At 47.1% G+C, this 16,144-nt stretch overlaps 2 protein-coding genes across 3 annotated transcripts; one reads left to right on the top strand and one right to left on the bottom strand.

The window, feature by feature from the left end:
* Nucleotides 1-2,887: 2,887 nt before the first annotated feature.
* Nucleotides 2,888-9,021, top strand: LOC117848274 (VIN3-like protein 1). 2 transcript variants are annotated; one of them, XM_034729613.2, is made up of 4 exons: nucleotides 2,888-3,040; nucleotides 6,323-6,974; nucleotides 7,324-7,634; nucleotides 7,727-9,021. In XM_034729613.2, the coding sequence occupies exons 1-4, from the start codon at nucleotides 3,004-3,006 to the stop codon at nucleotides 8,815-8,817; spliced, it is 2,091 nt and encodes a 696-aa protein (XP_034585504.1). In that variant the 5' UTR covers nucleotides 2,888-3,003; the 3' UTR covers nucleotides 8,818-9,021. The 2 variants fall into 2 exon arrangements, with proteins under 2 accessions (XP_034585504.1, XP_034585505.1); XM_034729614.2 differs by lacking the exon at nucleotides 2,888-3,040 and adding an exon at nucleotides 3,054-5,082.
* A 215-nt stretch (nucleotides 9,022-9,236) lies between these two features.
* Nucleotides 9,237-11,977, bottom strand: LOC117848275 (rho GTPase-activating protein 5). Its single transcript, XM_034729615.2, has 5 exons — nucleotides 11,332-11,977; nucleotides 10,610-10,730; nucleotides 10,387-10,506; nucleotides 10,014-10,244; nucleotides 9,237-9,900 (listed from the first exon to the last, which is right to left on the bottom strand). The coding sequence occupies exons 1-5, from the start codon at nucleotides 11,697-11,699 to the stop codon at nucleotides 9,400-9,402; spliced, it is 1,341 nt and encodes a 446-aa protein (XP_034585506.1). The 5' UTR covers nucleotides 11,700-11,977; the 3' UTR covers nucleotides 9,237-9,399.
* Between the last annotated feature and the right edge of the window lie 4,167 nt (nucleotides 11,978-16,144).

Genomic DNA, 16,144 nt, shown 5'->3' on the forward strand with positions numbered 1-16,144 from the left:
TACGACCTTTTTTTCTGGAGGTGACAGTGACACACAGCAATGAAGATAGAGCCTGGAAGTTTGACGGCCTTATCAGCATTTCAGGCCCATCTTTCGGCTCCATGGGCTTGTTAGGTTTTTCTTTTTCTGAACCTATGGGCTTGTTTAGTTGGGTGCCAACTCTCAGAATGTCCAGCAAATGTGCTAAAAACTGGATATAAAACTTCCTATACCTAGCAAGATTTTGACAACTTTTAGTGAAATATAACTGGGTATGGAAATGGATAAAATTTTTCGGTGAAATAGTTGAGACAGACGGGTGGTCTTGCAGCAAGGGCGCGGAGGCTTGCAGAATGTTTCCACGTGAATCGCGTGTTGGGGAAATCACCTTCGGAATCCCCTTCTGAAGGGAGAAGTTCTCTCGTCACTAACTATGACGGCTTGGTTGTGGCGAACTCTGAGTGCAGGGAGGAGGAGAATGGAAAATGAGGGACCTTAGGAGTATGAGGAGCCTTTCGGGGCACGACGATGGTGGGACAACCCTCAGGACTCCATGAGTGGAAGCTGCTGCGATCGGCTCATCTTCGACGTGAGCTATCAGAGGAGCAGAGTGATACCTCGACCTCTAAAGCAAGGCGAATGTCGAATGTCGAAGGGCCATGCTGTCCGTCACGTGAGGTGAAGAAGCCGTACGAGGAGCCAACTGGAGAAGTCCATACGAGGACCGTATTTCCCGTTGTACCCTGAAATATTCTGGGAATCCGACTGTTGAGTAATGGTAAATTGTAATTGTGCTTTATGGTGGTTGATCACATGCACATTGAGGAAATGCACATTGAGAAATGGCATGTTAGTTATTGGGTCAGTGCAAAATGAGGGGAGGAAAGTCCAAATCCAGCAGAATAAAAATAGTAGGGGCATGTGCCCCACTTGGTCTCATGTGGGTCGACTCCTATGTCAGAGGAAACAAGCACATTTTTTTTAAAGATTGCAAATCGGTCTCAAGAATCTAGAAAATGCCATTAAGTGGTCAGACATCTTGAGTGGACAAGTTTAGCAAGGAACTACCTTATGTCTTGGAAACACCTCGTTCTGCCGGTTAGCTCCCTTATCAATTTCACCGGTCAACAGAGTGTTTTTGGAGAATCTTGAATATTTTAAGATACCTACATATATTGTTTGTATGTTACCAGCTTCAACATTACGACTATGCATTTCCAATCATCTATCGAGTACTTTCAATAACTATGTGTTATTCGAGAATACTGACAAAATACTCCCTGTGTCATCATTATTCATTAGTGGGTGTAGTTTGTCTATCAAAGCTGTAAATTATTTCTACAATATTTTATTAGTAGTTACAAAGTTATAAGCATTAGGTCGTGCTTTCAAATTTAGGGTCTGTTTGGCATGGCTCCACTCCAGAATTTCAGCAACTCCACCAAAAAATCCAGCCAAACACCTCAACTCCAAAACTTCATGGAGCAGCCAACTCCATGGAGCTGTAGTGCAAATGGAGGTGGAGTTTTGGAGCACCTCTTTTGCTGCTCCAAAACTCTCTATTTCGAACCTCCTTGTGGAGTAATTACCTACCATTGCCACTGATTACACAAAAAAAAGTTTCATTCTGTTCCTCCCGAGCTCCCACCCGTGCCTATTTCCCCACCCCCGTCACCTGTGGCCTACCACCTCCCCGCCGCCCGTTGCCGCCCCGCCTGCCGCCTCCCCGCCGCCCGTGGCCGCCCCGCCCCCGTCGCCGCTGTCGCCGGCCCCGTGGCCGCCTCCCCGCCGCCCTTCGTCGCCCCGCCCCGCCGCCCGTCGCCGTCCCGCCCCCGTGGCCGCCTCCTCGCCGCCCGTCGCCGGCCCCGTGGCCGCCTCCCCGTCGCCCGTCGCCGTCCCACCCTCGTCGCCGCCGAGCCCTGCCGCCCAAGCCCCGCCGGCCGACCCCGTCACCGCCTAGCCTGCTGCTTAAGCCCCGCAACAATGGCAAAAGAAGAACCTGGACAGCACTGAGCAGAACGTGGCAGGAGAAGAAGATGGGATAGAGAGGATGACAAGTGGGGCCTGAATTGGGGGCAACAATGGCAATCCATATTGAAATCGATCTTTTTTAGAGTTGAGAGCACCCATCTAGCCAAACACCCCATTTTTATTCTGGAGTTCTAGAGTGGAGCTGGCTCCACTTGAAGTTCTGGAGTGGAGCAGCTCTACTCGGAGTTGGAGCCATGCCAAACAGAACCTTAAATTCAATTATATCAACCTTAGGTGCATAGTTCACATGTTCCTAGACTAATTGTGGAGTAAAATGTGATTATAAAGGTGAAGTTAAATGGCACCACTAAAAACAAACGTAGGGAGTACTTCTTAGCAAAGTCGGTACTAGTTGAGCAGCTTTGTGACTGCACTGCTTGAAGAAGAGTTTGCGGTGACTATGTCATGCATCCACACGTAGACCACCAATGAATCACTTCTGAATTACACACATAAAGAATAAAGTTACTGGTGGATTTTTTTATAAAGAAACACGATTCTTTTTTTACATTGTTATATGTACACAGCCTTCGAGTTTATTACAATGTTATGATAAAAAAAACCAACACGACAACCCACACCACCGCTCACACACACTGCGGGCCCCCAGACTCAAAAGAAAACTAAACCATTGAAATTCGGCACCGAGCGACACGTATTTTAGTACTTCGGAAATGTGTCATTTCTTTCCAAATCCAAAATCGGTATTCCTTGGGAGATAAAAGCAAAATCTGATCAGAATCGCCAAACATTTTAATTTTTTTAAAAAGAATTTCGCACACAACTTTGGGAGCGCCGGAATCTTGGGCGCACGCGTACGCGCACCGCCTGACGCCGTCCCGTCACGCGGCGCGCACCACCACCATCACGGCACGCCTCCATCGACGCTCACTCCGCCGCCCCCCACCCCCCTCCCGCCGCCGCCGCCACGGGCCTCGACGGGGCCGGCCGGCCCGCCTCCCCAGCTCCGCTACGACCCGCCCCGCCGACGGCATGGCGTCGTCGGGCGGGGACGCGCCCCAACTCCCCGGTAAGCCCCTCGCCCCGCCCGCTCCCCCTCGGGTTCGCTCCTCGGCGGGCGGCCTGCTCTCCCTGACCGCCGAATTCGTCTGTAGCTGCGGGGACGGATTTGTCTGCTTGCTCCGGCTGTAGAGGGGGAGTAGCGCTGGTGGTGACCTAGCCCGTACGTCATCCATGGCTCATTGGCCCCATTCGCTGGCCGCTAGTATCACCTAGTACGGTTACCAGTATAGCTGGATGCTTTCTTCATTGCAATTACTTTCTCTGGCCTGGATTTCCTGCCACCAGCTCATCATGAGGAAACTGAGGAAGTCTTGCCACAATTTGCCCAATTCGATTTCGTCCGCGCCTCTCTAGAACTGGTGCGGTTAGGCGATTAATTGGGGTATTTTGTTAGGAGATGTTGCCCTTGCCCTGGAGATGGGGCGTGCCAACGGCCTCCCGAAGTGGAATCGATTGTTTTGTTCGTCTAGCCTTTTCATGCCAGCCCATATTGGATCCTCTTTCGCGATTCTTGCGGGTTTTCTTGTGTGATTTGTTGGATGTGTGTGTCCTTTTCATATCTCAGTTGGGAAACTACGGAAAGAGGGACTTTTCACGGCGAAATGTGGACACGATGTAGCATGCTTTTTTCTTTGATGTTTGGAAGGAAATTCGGAACTTCCAACCATGACAAATTGGTTTCGAGTTCATACTAGCATAAGCTTCTGTGTTTGATTTTGCAATAACGCAAAAAATAAATAAAGGACCAAATGATTATCCGTGCTAAAGATTTTCACTGGAGGGATGATTTGTGAACAAAGACTTGCATGAACATCTGTGAAATAATGTTCCCAGTTTATTGTGCGACAGCCCAAATCAAATTATTGTGAACCAAGTTTTGCACCGTAAGAGCTCCCAAAAGGTATTAGAATCTTAACACGCTCATGGATCCTAGATATTGGATATGTGGCCCTTGTTGGTTTAATGCCAAAAGTGTGGCAAGATTATATTTTCTTTGCCTCAACACTTTTGAAACCAAACCTGCTCAGCAAAATGGTGTAGTTGCCTGGATTTTGGTATGCCGAGGTTTGGATTGGTTGGAGTGGGTGGATTGGCATGAATTAAACAGCACCTAAATTGTGCACGGCAATACACTGCGATCAATTGTGTTTGCAAAATCTCTGTGGCCAAATTGATTGTGCATGCTGGCTCTAAAAACAAATCGAAAAACAGAAGAGAACAGACATGTTACCAGAATTTTAGCATCACATCAACGGCTAGTAAATCTGGCCGTAATTATTAAATTTCAGCAACGGAAAGTTTGGTGGGGTCAGATAAAACAGGACCTGGTGATAAATTTGATATCTGGCGGCCCCAAATGAACCGGTAGCGGCCCTTTAGAACTGCAGATGCTTGCTTTACTCCTTTCTTCCTACTTTTCAATCAAAAGGGGGTAGAGAAGAACCTCTCTTTGTGGGAGAAAATTCCTTATTTGTAATCGGAATTTACATCGCTTCCTTATTTGCCACTGAAAAAGTTTGCCTTCCTTATTTGCCATTGCTTCAAAATTGCATTCCCTATTTGCCATCAACGTAGTTGACACAAAAAGACGGTTTTACCCTTATAATATAGGGACATATTGTTGTAAAATTTAACCGGCTGCATATGCATGGCATCAACATATTTTTAAGAAACATTGGGCTGATATGGAGAATGCAAAACCAGTTGGATACAAATTTTACAATGGATGTGTCCCTTTGTCATGAGGGTAAAAATGTCTTTTCATGTCCAACTTAACACTGTTGATGGCATATAGGGAATAAATTTTGAGTCGATGGCAAATAAGACAAACTTTTTCGATGGCAAATAAGGAAGCGACATAAATTCCAATGGAAAATAAGGAATTTTCTCAATTTGTGGCTGTGCACCCCATCTTCGACTGGAGCGCACCTTCATAGCCACCTCCCTTACAGCAGCCATCCTTCTCTCTCACTCGGCAGCAGTTCCTCCCCCTGCCCCTCCCTCCCTCTGCCAGGATGGCGCTGAGTGGAGATCCGTTCAGATCTGCTGGTAAGCCCTAACTCTGTTGGATCGTTCGAATTTTCTGCATGGCCCCTCTTCTTTGCCATGAGCAATCAAACCTAAATCTTTCCTTCGCTTCAATCTGTCTAGTCATCTGCGAATGGATCTATCTATTGCTGCTGTGGATCACTAGCATAGCATATGCATCATCCATATGTAGTTTGATTTGGTTCTGGTTCTATTTCAGCACGGGGTCAATTTCACAGAGATCCTGTGCTGTGACGCCATGGTGCGGGTGAATCCAACTATGGGCATTGCTGTTGATAGATGCTTATTTTGTGATGCTTTCTTCTTAAGAATTATTCTCCCATGTCTAAATTTGCTCAATTTTGTTTTCTATAGGTTTCTGTAGCTCCACTGCTAGTAGGCAACTAATGTTACCTTTTGTTGAAAATGTTTCCTATGAAAACCCTAATGTCATCTATTTTAAAATGAAAACGAATGCTTTTGTAACAATATGTGTTTAAACTATGTTGGATTTAAGGGTGTGTAGCGTTGAAATAGCATATCATTCAATCAAGGTACTAACACCTTTCTTGAATTAATTTGCATGTGGAGCTAGGAAGGTATGTGGAATAGTTGAGCATTGCATATTTCAAATGTCTACAAGTTTAACCATATGATCTAGAATTAGTCCTATGTTGACTGATGCTTTGTGAAGTCAAATTGTATTCCTTGATTTCCATAGTATGGCTTCTGCAAAGTTGAGCTGATATTGTGAAGGCCCTTTTAGTCATGCAGATAGGGACAAATTTATAGAAACCATTCTTATTTTTGTTAGCATCAATCCTGTCATTTATTTTTAAATAATTTATTTACTATAAATATTATATGATTTTGTAATGCGTCATTAGTTATACGTTGTTTTGGCTTGTGTTGTGGATGGTGTTTAGGAAAGAGTATAAAGATCTACATATGGATATGACAAGTGTCATTAGGTGATGAATGCAACAGGCTGTTGGGATTAATCTGATACCATGCGCCGTACGGCTGCACATCAGTAGCTTGATAGTATTTTATCAAATTGCTCTCAGTTCATTGAAATGCCATTAAGCTTCTTTGTTTTCTTTTGTTAACACAACATGTGGCCTGAATTAGGTCCAATTCACATGCCTGAAGACACTTGATTTTTTCAGCACCTGAGTTACTTTGGATGGCATCATTTGTAGTTTATTATGCATATTTCCTTGGACGACTATTTTCTGAACTTGAATTCCCGTTTTGGCAGTGTTAACAAATGTTTCTAATGCTGCAAGTGCACCTGAAGAAAATACACCTGCTGGTGACAGCAACACCAGTTCAGAAAGTGCCCAGGATCTATTGAGTTCTTTTCGAGAACAAGAGTCAAATGATGCTAGTGATAACATAGAAAAGAAAGAACCTGGCATTTCAAAATGCAAATCAGTGGAAGAAATACCAAGAACAGTGACTGTAAAGAGGTGCAAGAACATTGATTCAAAGAAAGTCTTCTCAAATAACAATAATAATTCAAGCTTTACTGGTAGTCATACTCAGAAAAAGCAGCCAAGAAAGGGTGATCATCTTGTTCGACCATGTGAAAATGGAATATCTCAAGACACAAAGCCTCCTACCACAAGGATATGCATAAATTCAGCCTGCAAAGCTGTCATGAACTCAGATGATGAATTTTGTAAGAGGTGTTCGTGCTGTATTTGTCATGTTTTTGATGATAACAAAGATCCTAGCCTTTGGCTGGTCTGCTCATCAGAGACTGGTGATAGGGATTGCTGTGGGTTATCCTGTCATATTGAGTGTGCACTCCAGAACCGGAAGGCAGGATGCATAGAACTTGGACAATCTATACAGCTTGATGGTAACTACTGTTGTGCTGCATGCGGCAAGGTTATTGGAATACTTGGGTGAGTGATTTGCATCTACCTTGTACAGTAATATATATTTTTCAAATAGAACTCTTTAAGTACTGCTGGCCACTGTCGCTTCTAGATGTTCTTTTAGCTATCTGATCCAGATCTTCACATGATTGGTTTATTGGGTTTGAATTATTTGTTCTGGATGTTCCTTGATATTGGTGAACCTTTTGCACTCCAAATATTGGTTGAAGGATTCATCATAATGATATTTGTAGTTGCTTAGAGCATCATGTGCAGATGAGCTCTGCTATGCTTTACTGTATTCATGTTTTTTTTAAAAAAAATGCAAACATTATTTGTTGTCGGATCTAACGGCACCTTTAAACTATGTGGGCAGGTTCTGGAAGAGGCAGCTGGTAGTTGCTAAAGATGCTCGTCGAGTTGATATTCTCTGTTCACGCATATATCTGAGTCATAGACTTCTGGATGGCACGACTCGTTTTAAAGATCTGCATCAGATTGTAGAGGATGCAAAAGCAATGCTGGAAACTGAAGTTGGCCCCCTTGATGGTACATCGTCCAGGATGGCCCGTGGCATTGTTGGCCGGCTGCCTGTTGCTGCTGATGTGCAGAAACTTTGCTCTTTAGCAATTGAAAAGGCAGATGAGTGGCTGATGTCAAACAGTCCATCTGAAACAAAACAAATTGGTAAATTATTTCAGTCATGTAAAGTATACTACTTTCTAATTCTTTTGTGCAAGTGACAATTTTATGAACTTATTGAAATTTTCTTGCTGCAGATACACTTCCTGCTGCCTGCAGGTTCAAAATTGAAGATATTACAGCTTCATCGGTTGTGTTGGTTCTTAAGGAAGCTGTTTCCTCGCAGTACCATGCCATCAATGGCTATAAACTCTGGTACTGGAATAGCAGAGAACCGCCATACACAGGGGAGCCTGCTGTTTTCCCCAAAGACCAAAGAAGGATACTGATATCTAATCTGCAGCCCTGCACACAGTATTCCTTCCGTATTATTTCATTTACTGAGGATGGTGAACTGGGCCATTCTGAACACAAGATCTTTACCAAGAGTGTGGAGATCATTCGTAAGAACAAAGAGAATGGAGCAGAAGGTTGGTCATCTTCTGCCAAGAGAGCTGGTAAGAGTCAAAATGGTATGTCATCAGGCTTCCAGGTGCGCCAGCTGGGTAATGTCTTGCGGAAGGCTGATGAGAATGGTTACCCCAGTGCATTGTGTAAAGATGAGATTGAAGATTCATGCGACCTGAGTGATTCTGTGATACTAGAAAAGGACCAGGTTCCATGCTGTGCGTCCCGCAAGATCGATCTTAATGAGACCTCAGTCCCAGACCTAAATGCAGAGGTAGTCATGCCAACAGAATGCTGCCGGGATGAGAACGGATGCAGCTCAGGAAAGAATACACTGACAAAGTCGAATGGTTGTGGCGACTCTGAGACTTTTGCCGAGGGGCATGTAGGGGAGGCCCCGGTCATGGAATCCCAATCACAGAGTCGCAAACAGACATCTGACCTGGAGCAGGAAACTTGTGCGAATGACAGCAACTTGGCAGCCGCCTCAGCTAGGCTCTTCTCCCGTAGGTTAGGCCAGTTAGATGACAACTATGAGTACTGTGTGAAGGTTATACGATGGCTGGAATGTTCTGGACACATTGAAAAGGATTTCAGGATGAAATTCCTAACCTGGTTCAGCTTGAGATCAACAGAGCAGGAGCGTAGAGTTGTGATCACCTTCATCCGCACCCTCCTTGATGATCCCAGCAGTTTGGCCGGCCAGCTTCTGGATTCATTCCAGGAAATTGTTGCTAGTAAGAAGCCAAGAACTGGTTTCTGTACTAAGCTTTGGCACTAACCAGATTGACAAAAAAAAACTCAAAACTGCTACCGAGAATACTCTAATACTCTTACAATAGGGAGTAACTGGGGTCATAGTGTCATGCTATTTTACCTTCTGATATATTTGTATGTAGTTAGTTTGATGGTGCTGTGCTTGGATATTTGCCATGACTACATAATATATTGATGAATGTAGCAATGAAAGCTCTTATCAAGCTAACGGGGTTCGGTATTTTGCGATATGTTCGGATCCCTGTTTGGAATGGGATATTTTTCCCTAATTCTTGCTAGAATCGAACTGTTCCGTATCAAATTCCTGCAAAGTCCTTATGAAACTGGAACCTACGAACGATGTTCGTCCTACGGTTGCATGTTAAACAAGAAGGAAAAGCACTCCAAGATCACAAGAGAGTAGATGTAATCATGGACTCATGCTAAAATTAACCTGCACATAATGGTGATTTCCAAATATTGTCCCAAGGATACATATACCCACATTCAGGATCATACAGCAGTCACACATTCAACCAGGTGTTGACAAACGGATCCATTGGTCAGTAGTTCACAACATTAACCAGCGGCAAATACACAATTGCCATCATGCCATGGATTCCAAACCCTCTTCCTTCTGTAACCCCTTCACCACTGCTTTGTCCTCATCTTTCAGCTCAACATCCTCCATGGCCATCACCTCCAAGTTCATTTCACACTGTTCTCTTGCACTTTCCTTCGGTCTATCCGCTTCAATGTCGCGCTCCAGCCTATGCAGGAACCCTTCTTCGACCTCACTCAGATGATCATCGATTTCTTGCTCGCTGTCAAAACAGGTGTTGTACCGCACGAGGTAATCAGCATGTCGCCCTGACTTGCTGATCTGGCTGTGCATGTCACTCAGCTCACAGCTCCTATCCATGTCCCGCTCGCTGCTGTAACAGCATTCGGCCGCATCCTGCTGGATGGATGACGCTGGAGAGGAGTATGGAGTGTACTCTCCTCCAGTGGCTGCATCATCACGCTCCCGGAGCGTCCTCAAGATTAATGTCTTGAGAAAGTTCATGACTTGGACGGCATGCATCAGGGCCGTCAATGGATCTGACATCTAGCAATAGAACAGAAAGGTACTTTAGCTGCTAAAGTTATGACAATTTACAGATTGCTCCCGTTTTTGTTGTATGGGAACTACATGTACATGAATAGTGGAACAGAAATTACCTGTGTCATGTTGGGCGCAAACACCATGGCTATGTTCCTAGCATTCATTTTGTTGAGCTCCTCCTCTTCGACAACGTCAGACATTAGCTCAACAGCCCAATTGAGAAGTGCTGCCTGTGTGGGGCGCAAAAGCGTCACAAGCTGAAGGAACTCCCCTTCAGAATTGCACTGCAGCACTTGCTCAGGGGAGAGGCCGTCAAGCACACCTTCTGGAAGTTCCCTGAACCATGCCTGTCCAATTTACATGTACAGAAGTCTCAGTTATCTTATCCAATAAAACTGATGTTGAGTGTTATGTTCGAGATATGTTGGGTGTAGTAAAATGTAGCTGAAACATGGTTTCGTAGTTGTTTCGGGCTGATAGATGTCCTACCTTAATCAGGCTGGCCAAGCAGTGAACCTCAATGTCCTCTGGTACAACTCCTTTGTTTAGCTGGTCCCTCACTTGCTCCTCTTGGTCATTCTCTGGATTAATGCGAAATATCCCCTCAGCCTGAAAATGAAATATCAGTATGAGCAAGAGCAAGTCCAGCTTCATCCGTTCATGGCACATAAAAAAGAAACAGTCAGAAAGCTCGTTTATCATGGAAGATCACCTTCAGGCCCCCCTGGGCATACAGCCTCTCCTGCATGAGCAGCAATATGGTGGGGACCGAATTGCCCTTGCCATCATAGGTGCATTGCATTGATTCAGCCGAGACACCGAAAACACTGGCGCTGCAGAAAGCAAAGGTAAACAAGTTTTCTGGGTTACAGGTCGCGAGTTGATCGGTCCAAATGTTGAATCTTGGATAAAATCGTATAGCAAAACACAACTCAAACCTGTTACAGTATGTAGCTGATTGGATGAATGGTTCAGAAACTATAATTTCATTGGATGACTCTTTATGTTTTTGCAATTGAACAAAAGTACTTGTATAAGTTATCATACAATTGACCACAATCTTAAAATTCTGCTTAAAGCCATGCACACGAAACAGGAATCACATCAATGGAACTCGGTGAAAAGTTCACATTAAGCTTATGAAAATTCAAAATTGCTCCGGCACCGTGCAGATCCAGGGCATATAGCTGCAGCAACGGAAGTTGTTCTAGTTCTCTGAACTCTGAAGAAACTGCATCTTCAGGCAAGAGCTGCTTCGAATTGGGGTAGCACTTGGACTCACTAATCACCCTTTTGAATAGAAAATTCGAAACTGTCACCAAGATACTTGCTCCCCCGGGGCCTAGAGACTACCCGGAAGCTTCGATTTTGAAATCCCATGGTGACTGATGAAGGAAAGGGGAAGAGGAGGAGGAGGTGGCGGCGGTTGCTCACCTGGCGCTGGGCACGCGGCACGGCATCTCGTCCTCGAACTCGACGGGGAGGCCGAGGAACCCGTGGAATCTGTCGAAGGTGACGTGGGCGACGTGGCGGACGTCCGTGGGCCACCCGATCTCCATCTCCCCCAGCTCCGCCGCCGCCGCGTCCTCCTCCTCCCCTTCCCCCTCCCCCGCCGGCCACCCTGCCCCGGCGCCCCCGCGCTCCACCCGGCACGCCACCACGGACCGCCGCACGGCCGCGAGCAGCAGCTCCAGCACCGCGGCCCGCCGCCGCCGCTCCTCCTCCCCGCCTCCGCCGCCGGAGCTCCTCTTCCCCCCGCCGCCCTTGCACCCCGCGCTGGAGACCACCACCACCCCCGTCATCCCCCCTCCGCTTCTCCTCCTCCTACGACCGCCTCACGCAGCAACCGAGCTAGCAGACATGAACCTCGCCGGCTCGCCTGCCCGGCTTCTCTCCCTCCTCGGATGCCTCCAAAATCTCGCCGCCGACACGCAGATCGAAGCTCCTCTCCCTCTCCCTCTCTCTCTCTCCTTGTGCGTGCCGCGGGAGGAGTTCTTGGCGAGAACCGAAGCAAAAGCAACGGCTTTTTTTTCCTTTCTCTCTCTGGTTCTTGAAGGCAGCAGGAGCTGAGCGCCGTCAGCGAGGAGCAGAGCATTAATGAGGGGGTGCGGAGAGGACAAGCGGGGCCGAAACGCAAATACTTTCGAACGGGGAGGGGGCGGGGCGTAAAAAGGTGGCCGCGCCGGATTCAAACTCTGACCCACCCGACCGTGGCCTTTTCCGCCGCAGAGGCGCAGCAGAAGTGCAGAACAAAAGCGACTACGACAGCGACTGACTCGTTTCCGGGGGCCCTGTACCTTTTTTCCGCATATAAAAAAAAGCTGAACTGATCTGAGAAAACTATGGAGCGTGTCAATGACAAGTGGGACCAGGCCCCACCTGTCATTGGGCAGCAGCCCAATGGCACTCTGGCAAGGCATGCCTACTTCAGTCCTTCACTAGTGCTATTCTTTTGAATATTTAAATATCCAAATCAGGTTCCAAATTTAACAACATTTTCACAGAAAATGCTTGTAGTAGTGACTACAAAGAAGTCGGGACGAATTACAAAAATGTTGCCTAGAAGGCTATAACCCATACATAATCCTTCCGGTTTCGGTTTTAGATGTACGATGTTTTCTTTATGATGAAACCCATTTTAAGTCGTTAACCATGACATGGTAACCCTCAAAATACGCAAGCTTGCAAAGTCACAAGATACAAGTTATTGACCACCTGATTCATCATCGGTCATGGATATTGCACTGTCAACGGCAAACGGCATGAATGCTACGTGACGGCCTAGTTTATTTGATATCCATCTTGTTGCATTGCCAGTGTTCTGCACTCAATTTACTCAAAACACAATGTTCACTCTCAATCGTACTTGAATTTCTAATTTTATGAGGAACTTGTTCTTTTCTTTATGCTCGTGCTAAAGATAACTCGGCAACACACACTTGATTGCCGTCTGCCGAACAGACGATCCATGGATCCAACGATATGTAATGGAAAGCCAAGTTCTTCCGGTTCCTGGGGTCGGCTTCAAAGCGAGGTCAGTAGGGGGCGGAGCTCTGTATAGTTGTTGTGTGTGTGCGCGGGGCGGGGAGGGGGGGCATGACGTCCCCTGCCTGGTGAAATTTTTTATTGTATGAACAGTAAACCAGTTGCGGTTCATTATATTTTAGAGCAAATTTGTAAGGCTAGCCTCTTGATTAGTTACTCAAGCTCCACCGTTGGACAACTAGGATGGTTTGTATATCATTAATTATCATGCTATGTAGAAAATTTGGCTTACGTGTCACTATATTAAATAAGAAAGTGAATGGAAAGAGAGGAAGAAACTAGGTCTCATCTCATGCAAAACCTAATTTCAACACGAGAACAAATGCGCTGGACACCACCGAGTTTTGTATGGGAAAGTACAATGTCTTTATGATAGACGTAAAACAAATATGATGGTAGGGAGGAGAGATGATGAATTTACTGTGAATCTACGCTAAAAAATGATGTCTGACATCATGGACAGTGTTGGAGACTACTCATCAGCATTACGGGTTGGAACTGCCCCAAAGACCATCGGCAACATACTGCACCGCCATGATGTTGGGCCTCGCCATGTCCAGGTGAGGAGGGCCTGCGGCCTGCCTTTCAGTTTACGGCTTTACGCGTCGCTCTTGCTGCCTCCCGACCCCTCTGCTTTGCGATCTGCGAAAAATCCAGTGCAAGAGCTGATGAAGTGATGATGTTCAGGCTGCTTTGGCTGACCGGTCTCTTCTTGCTCGATGCGCACGTGTACCCCCGCATTCTCTGTACACGTAGGGTTAACACGTGGCACGCGGGCCGGCAGCCGGCCGCCGTAGCTGCCGCGTGGACGGACGCGTGGCATAGCCCGGAATAAAAAAGGGCAGGACACGGCTGTTGGAACCGAGGATCGACGGACGATCACAAGAGGCCCTGCAGCCACGAACGCCAGTATCTTGGCTTGTCTGTGTTTCAATGGACTCGGCTCGACCACCGAGCAGCGATTACAGGACCCATTTATAGTCTCGGCACCTGAGCAACTGCCTCCTGCGGCCCTCGCGCACGATCCGCAAGAGCCCCTCGCGACCCGGCATGCCTGGAACGTGAGCCACTCCCTCACGCGCATGAACCGCGAGCCATGCCCGGTGCTTCCAAGTCTAACGCCACAGCAGCTAACCTGCCTACACTACACACACGCATGCACTTGACGAACAACACGCATGCACACACGCACCAAGGCCTAAACAAACGTAACGCATGTGCAAGTAAGGATTAGTGCTAACAACGGCCACCGCCCACGCTCTCGCGTCGGCAGACGAACACGACGACGACGACGAGTGATCGACTCGAACTCGACCACCACCAGTATACACCATCACCATGGATGCGCAGGCGAAGGCAAGTAGCAAGGATCCGCGTCGTCCTCGCCGCGACGGCGGAGCGCGTGGAGGGCGGAGGCGACGGCGCCAGCCGGAGCACGGCGAGGCGGGAGGCCGAGCAGGCGGCGGCGGTGGAGTCGAAGGGCGCGAAACCGCTGCCGCACGAGCGGGTGCCGCAGCCGCGCGACGTGTACACCGAGCAGCTCGAGCGGCTCTGAATGTGACACGATGGGAGCTCTATCGATCGTCGACCGGCTGCGATGCAGAGTGCCTGTACTGTACATGTTTTGTCAGTTGCAGAGCATGAGGCCTATCACTAGCTGCCGCTGCCGCTGGCCCATGATGCGTATCTTGTCTGATCATTTGCCCTTGGCACATCAACCAGCAAGTACTTTGCTTAATCCTTTCGGTTTCTCTCTGTAATTCTACTCGCTCGTGCCGTCTCGTAAGGTGAACATAATTTGGCATGCCATCATCTCACCGGTACTTCCTCCATTTCAAATTGTATACCGTTCTGACTTTTTTAAATTCATAATTTTTACATTAACATAATAAAATTTACAAATTTAAACGTATCAAAATGGGATATGACCTACAATTTAGTACCAGATGACGGTAGTTTCTAGTAGCATCTTTCCCCCGGCTGTAAGAGGCTTGGTTTTTGACACTGCGTGGTACGGTGCCATTGCCTTGTATATACTCTTCGATGGCTACGGTCTACCGACTGCCACCAGCTGCGGAAGCCACCGTGTGTGTGCGAACGCGATGCGCAATCCGTTCTGAACGCTAATGATCCATCGGCCTTCAGTGACGACGATTCAGATGATGGTTCAGTTCTTCCTGTCCAAGGGTCGATCACTGTGCTGTGTGATGATGCTGTAGCTGTAGCACTAGTACTGACGTTTGGTTTGTCTCGATCTCGAGGACGAGGAATCACCTTCAATTTTATTATGGATGCATGGATCCATCAGCTAACGAACGTACGGTGCATGCACGGCCGCACGGATCGATACTGACCTGCCTCCGCTCGTAAACATACTGGACGCGAGTCGTGTCGTCGTCCTGAACCTAGGCGAGCACCGTGCAGGCTCGAGTTTGCTTTACATCATATATGTTCATATACCATATATGTATAGCGCGTAAATATTTCGAGCATGGCATGCGACAAGCATATAGTGTAGCGCTGGTATATTACAATTAGGTCCATGCACAACATTACTTTGTGTTGGAAAATTAGACAAATTCCGAACTAGATTTACCATGATAAGAACAAAACCTAGCGTGCAAATCTCTAACATACTAGCCAACATCAAACACACCAACATAATCTCAGAAAGTATGCTGAAATAGCAGATCGGATCACGGTGTACGTACTCAGCTGCGATGACAAGTGGTGCTGACGGAACGACGACGGTGTTGCAGACGGAGCGTAGCAGATGACGTCGAAGATGATGGCACGCCGCAACGCCGAACTTGGATGGAAGACGAGCCGTGGTGAAGATCCTGAGCAGTCGCGCGGAGCGCTTCCTAAAAACCTTATTTGCTCCCGGTGCAGGATCACAAGAGCAAGAGGTTCTGGAGACCTGCTCTTCCATTTTTCCGGTGCACGCCGGCGCTCGAGATGGAGTAGACTACGGGGGCGGCGCAACAGGGAGAAGAGGCAAAAACTCTAGTTCGATTAGATGTGTTTTCAATAGAGGCCAATAGGTCGTATATATAGGAGAACCCACAATCTCAAGTCACGATCGTGATCTAAACCGATTAGGCTTCCATATATTTCCCTAACTTGAAGACCAAGTAACTAAAAAAATAAAACGGCAAAAGGAAACCACGCTATCGCAAGGCTAGAGGCCGATTCACGCAAG

The sequence above is a fragment of the Setaria viridis genome, chromosome 3 (genome assembly GCF_005286985.2).
Source record: "Setaria viridis chromosome 3, Setaria_viridis_v4.0, whole genome shotgun sequence".
NCBI classification, from domain to species: domain Eukaryota; kingdom Viridiplantae; phylum Streptophyta; class Magnoliopsida; order Poales; family Poaceae; genus Setaria; species Setaria viridis.

What these genes read in the sequence shown, in the direction of transcription:
- LOC117848274 (XM_034729613.2), top strand. Translation starts at nt 3,004, where the DNA reads ATGGCGTCGTCGGGCGGGGACGCGCCCCAACTCCCCG. An exon ending in GGACGCGCCCCAACTCCCCG is followed by an intron (nt 3,041 to 6,322) that starts GTAAGCCCCTCG and finishes CCGTTTTGGCAG; the next exon opens with TGTTAACAAATGTTTCTAAT. An exon ending in AAGGTTATTGGAATACTTGG is followed by an intron (nt 6,975 to 7,323) that starts GTGAGTGATTTG and finishes CTATGTGGGCAG; the next exon opens with GTTCTGGAAGAGGCAGCTGG.
- LOC117848275 (XM_034729615.2), bottom strand. Translation starts at nt 11,699, where the DNA reads ATGACGGGGGTGGTGGTGGTCTCCAGCGCGGGGTGCAAGGGCGGCGGG. An exon ending in TGCCGCGTGCCCAGCGCCAG is followed by an intron (nt 10,731 to 11,331) that starts GTGAGCAACCGC and finishes TGCTTTCTGCAG; the next exon opens with CGCCAGTGTTTTCGGTGTCT. An exon ending in GCTTGGCCAGCCTGATTAAG is followed by an intron (nt 10,245 to 10,386) that starts GTAGGACATCTA and finishes TAAATTGGACAG; the next exon opens with GCATGGTTCAGGGAACTTCC.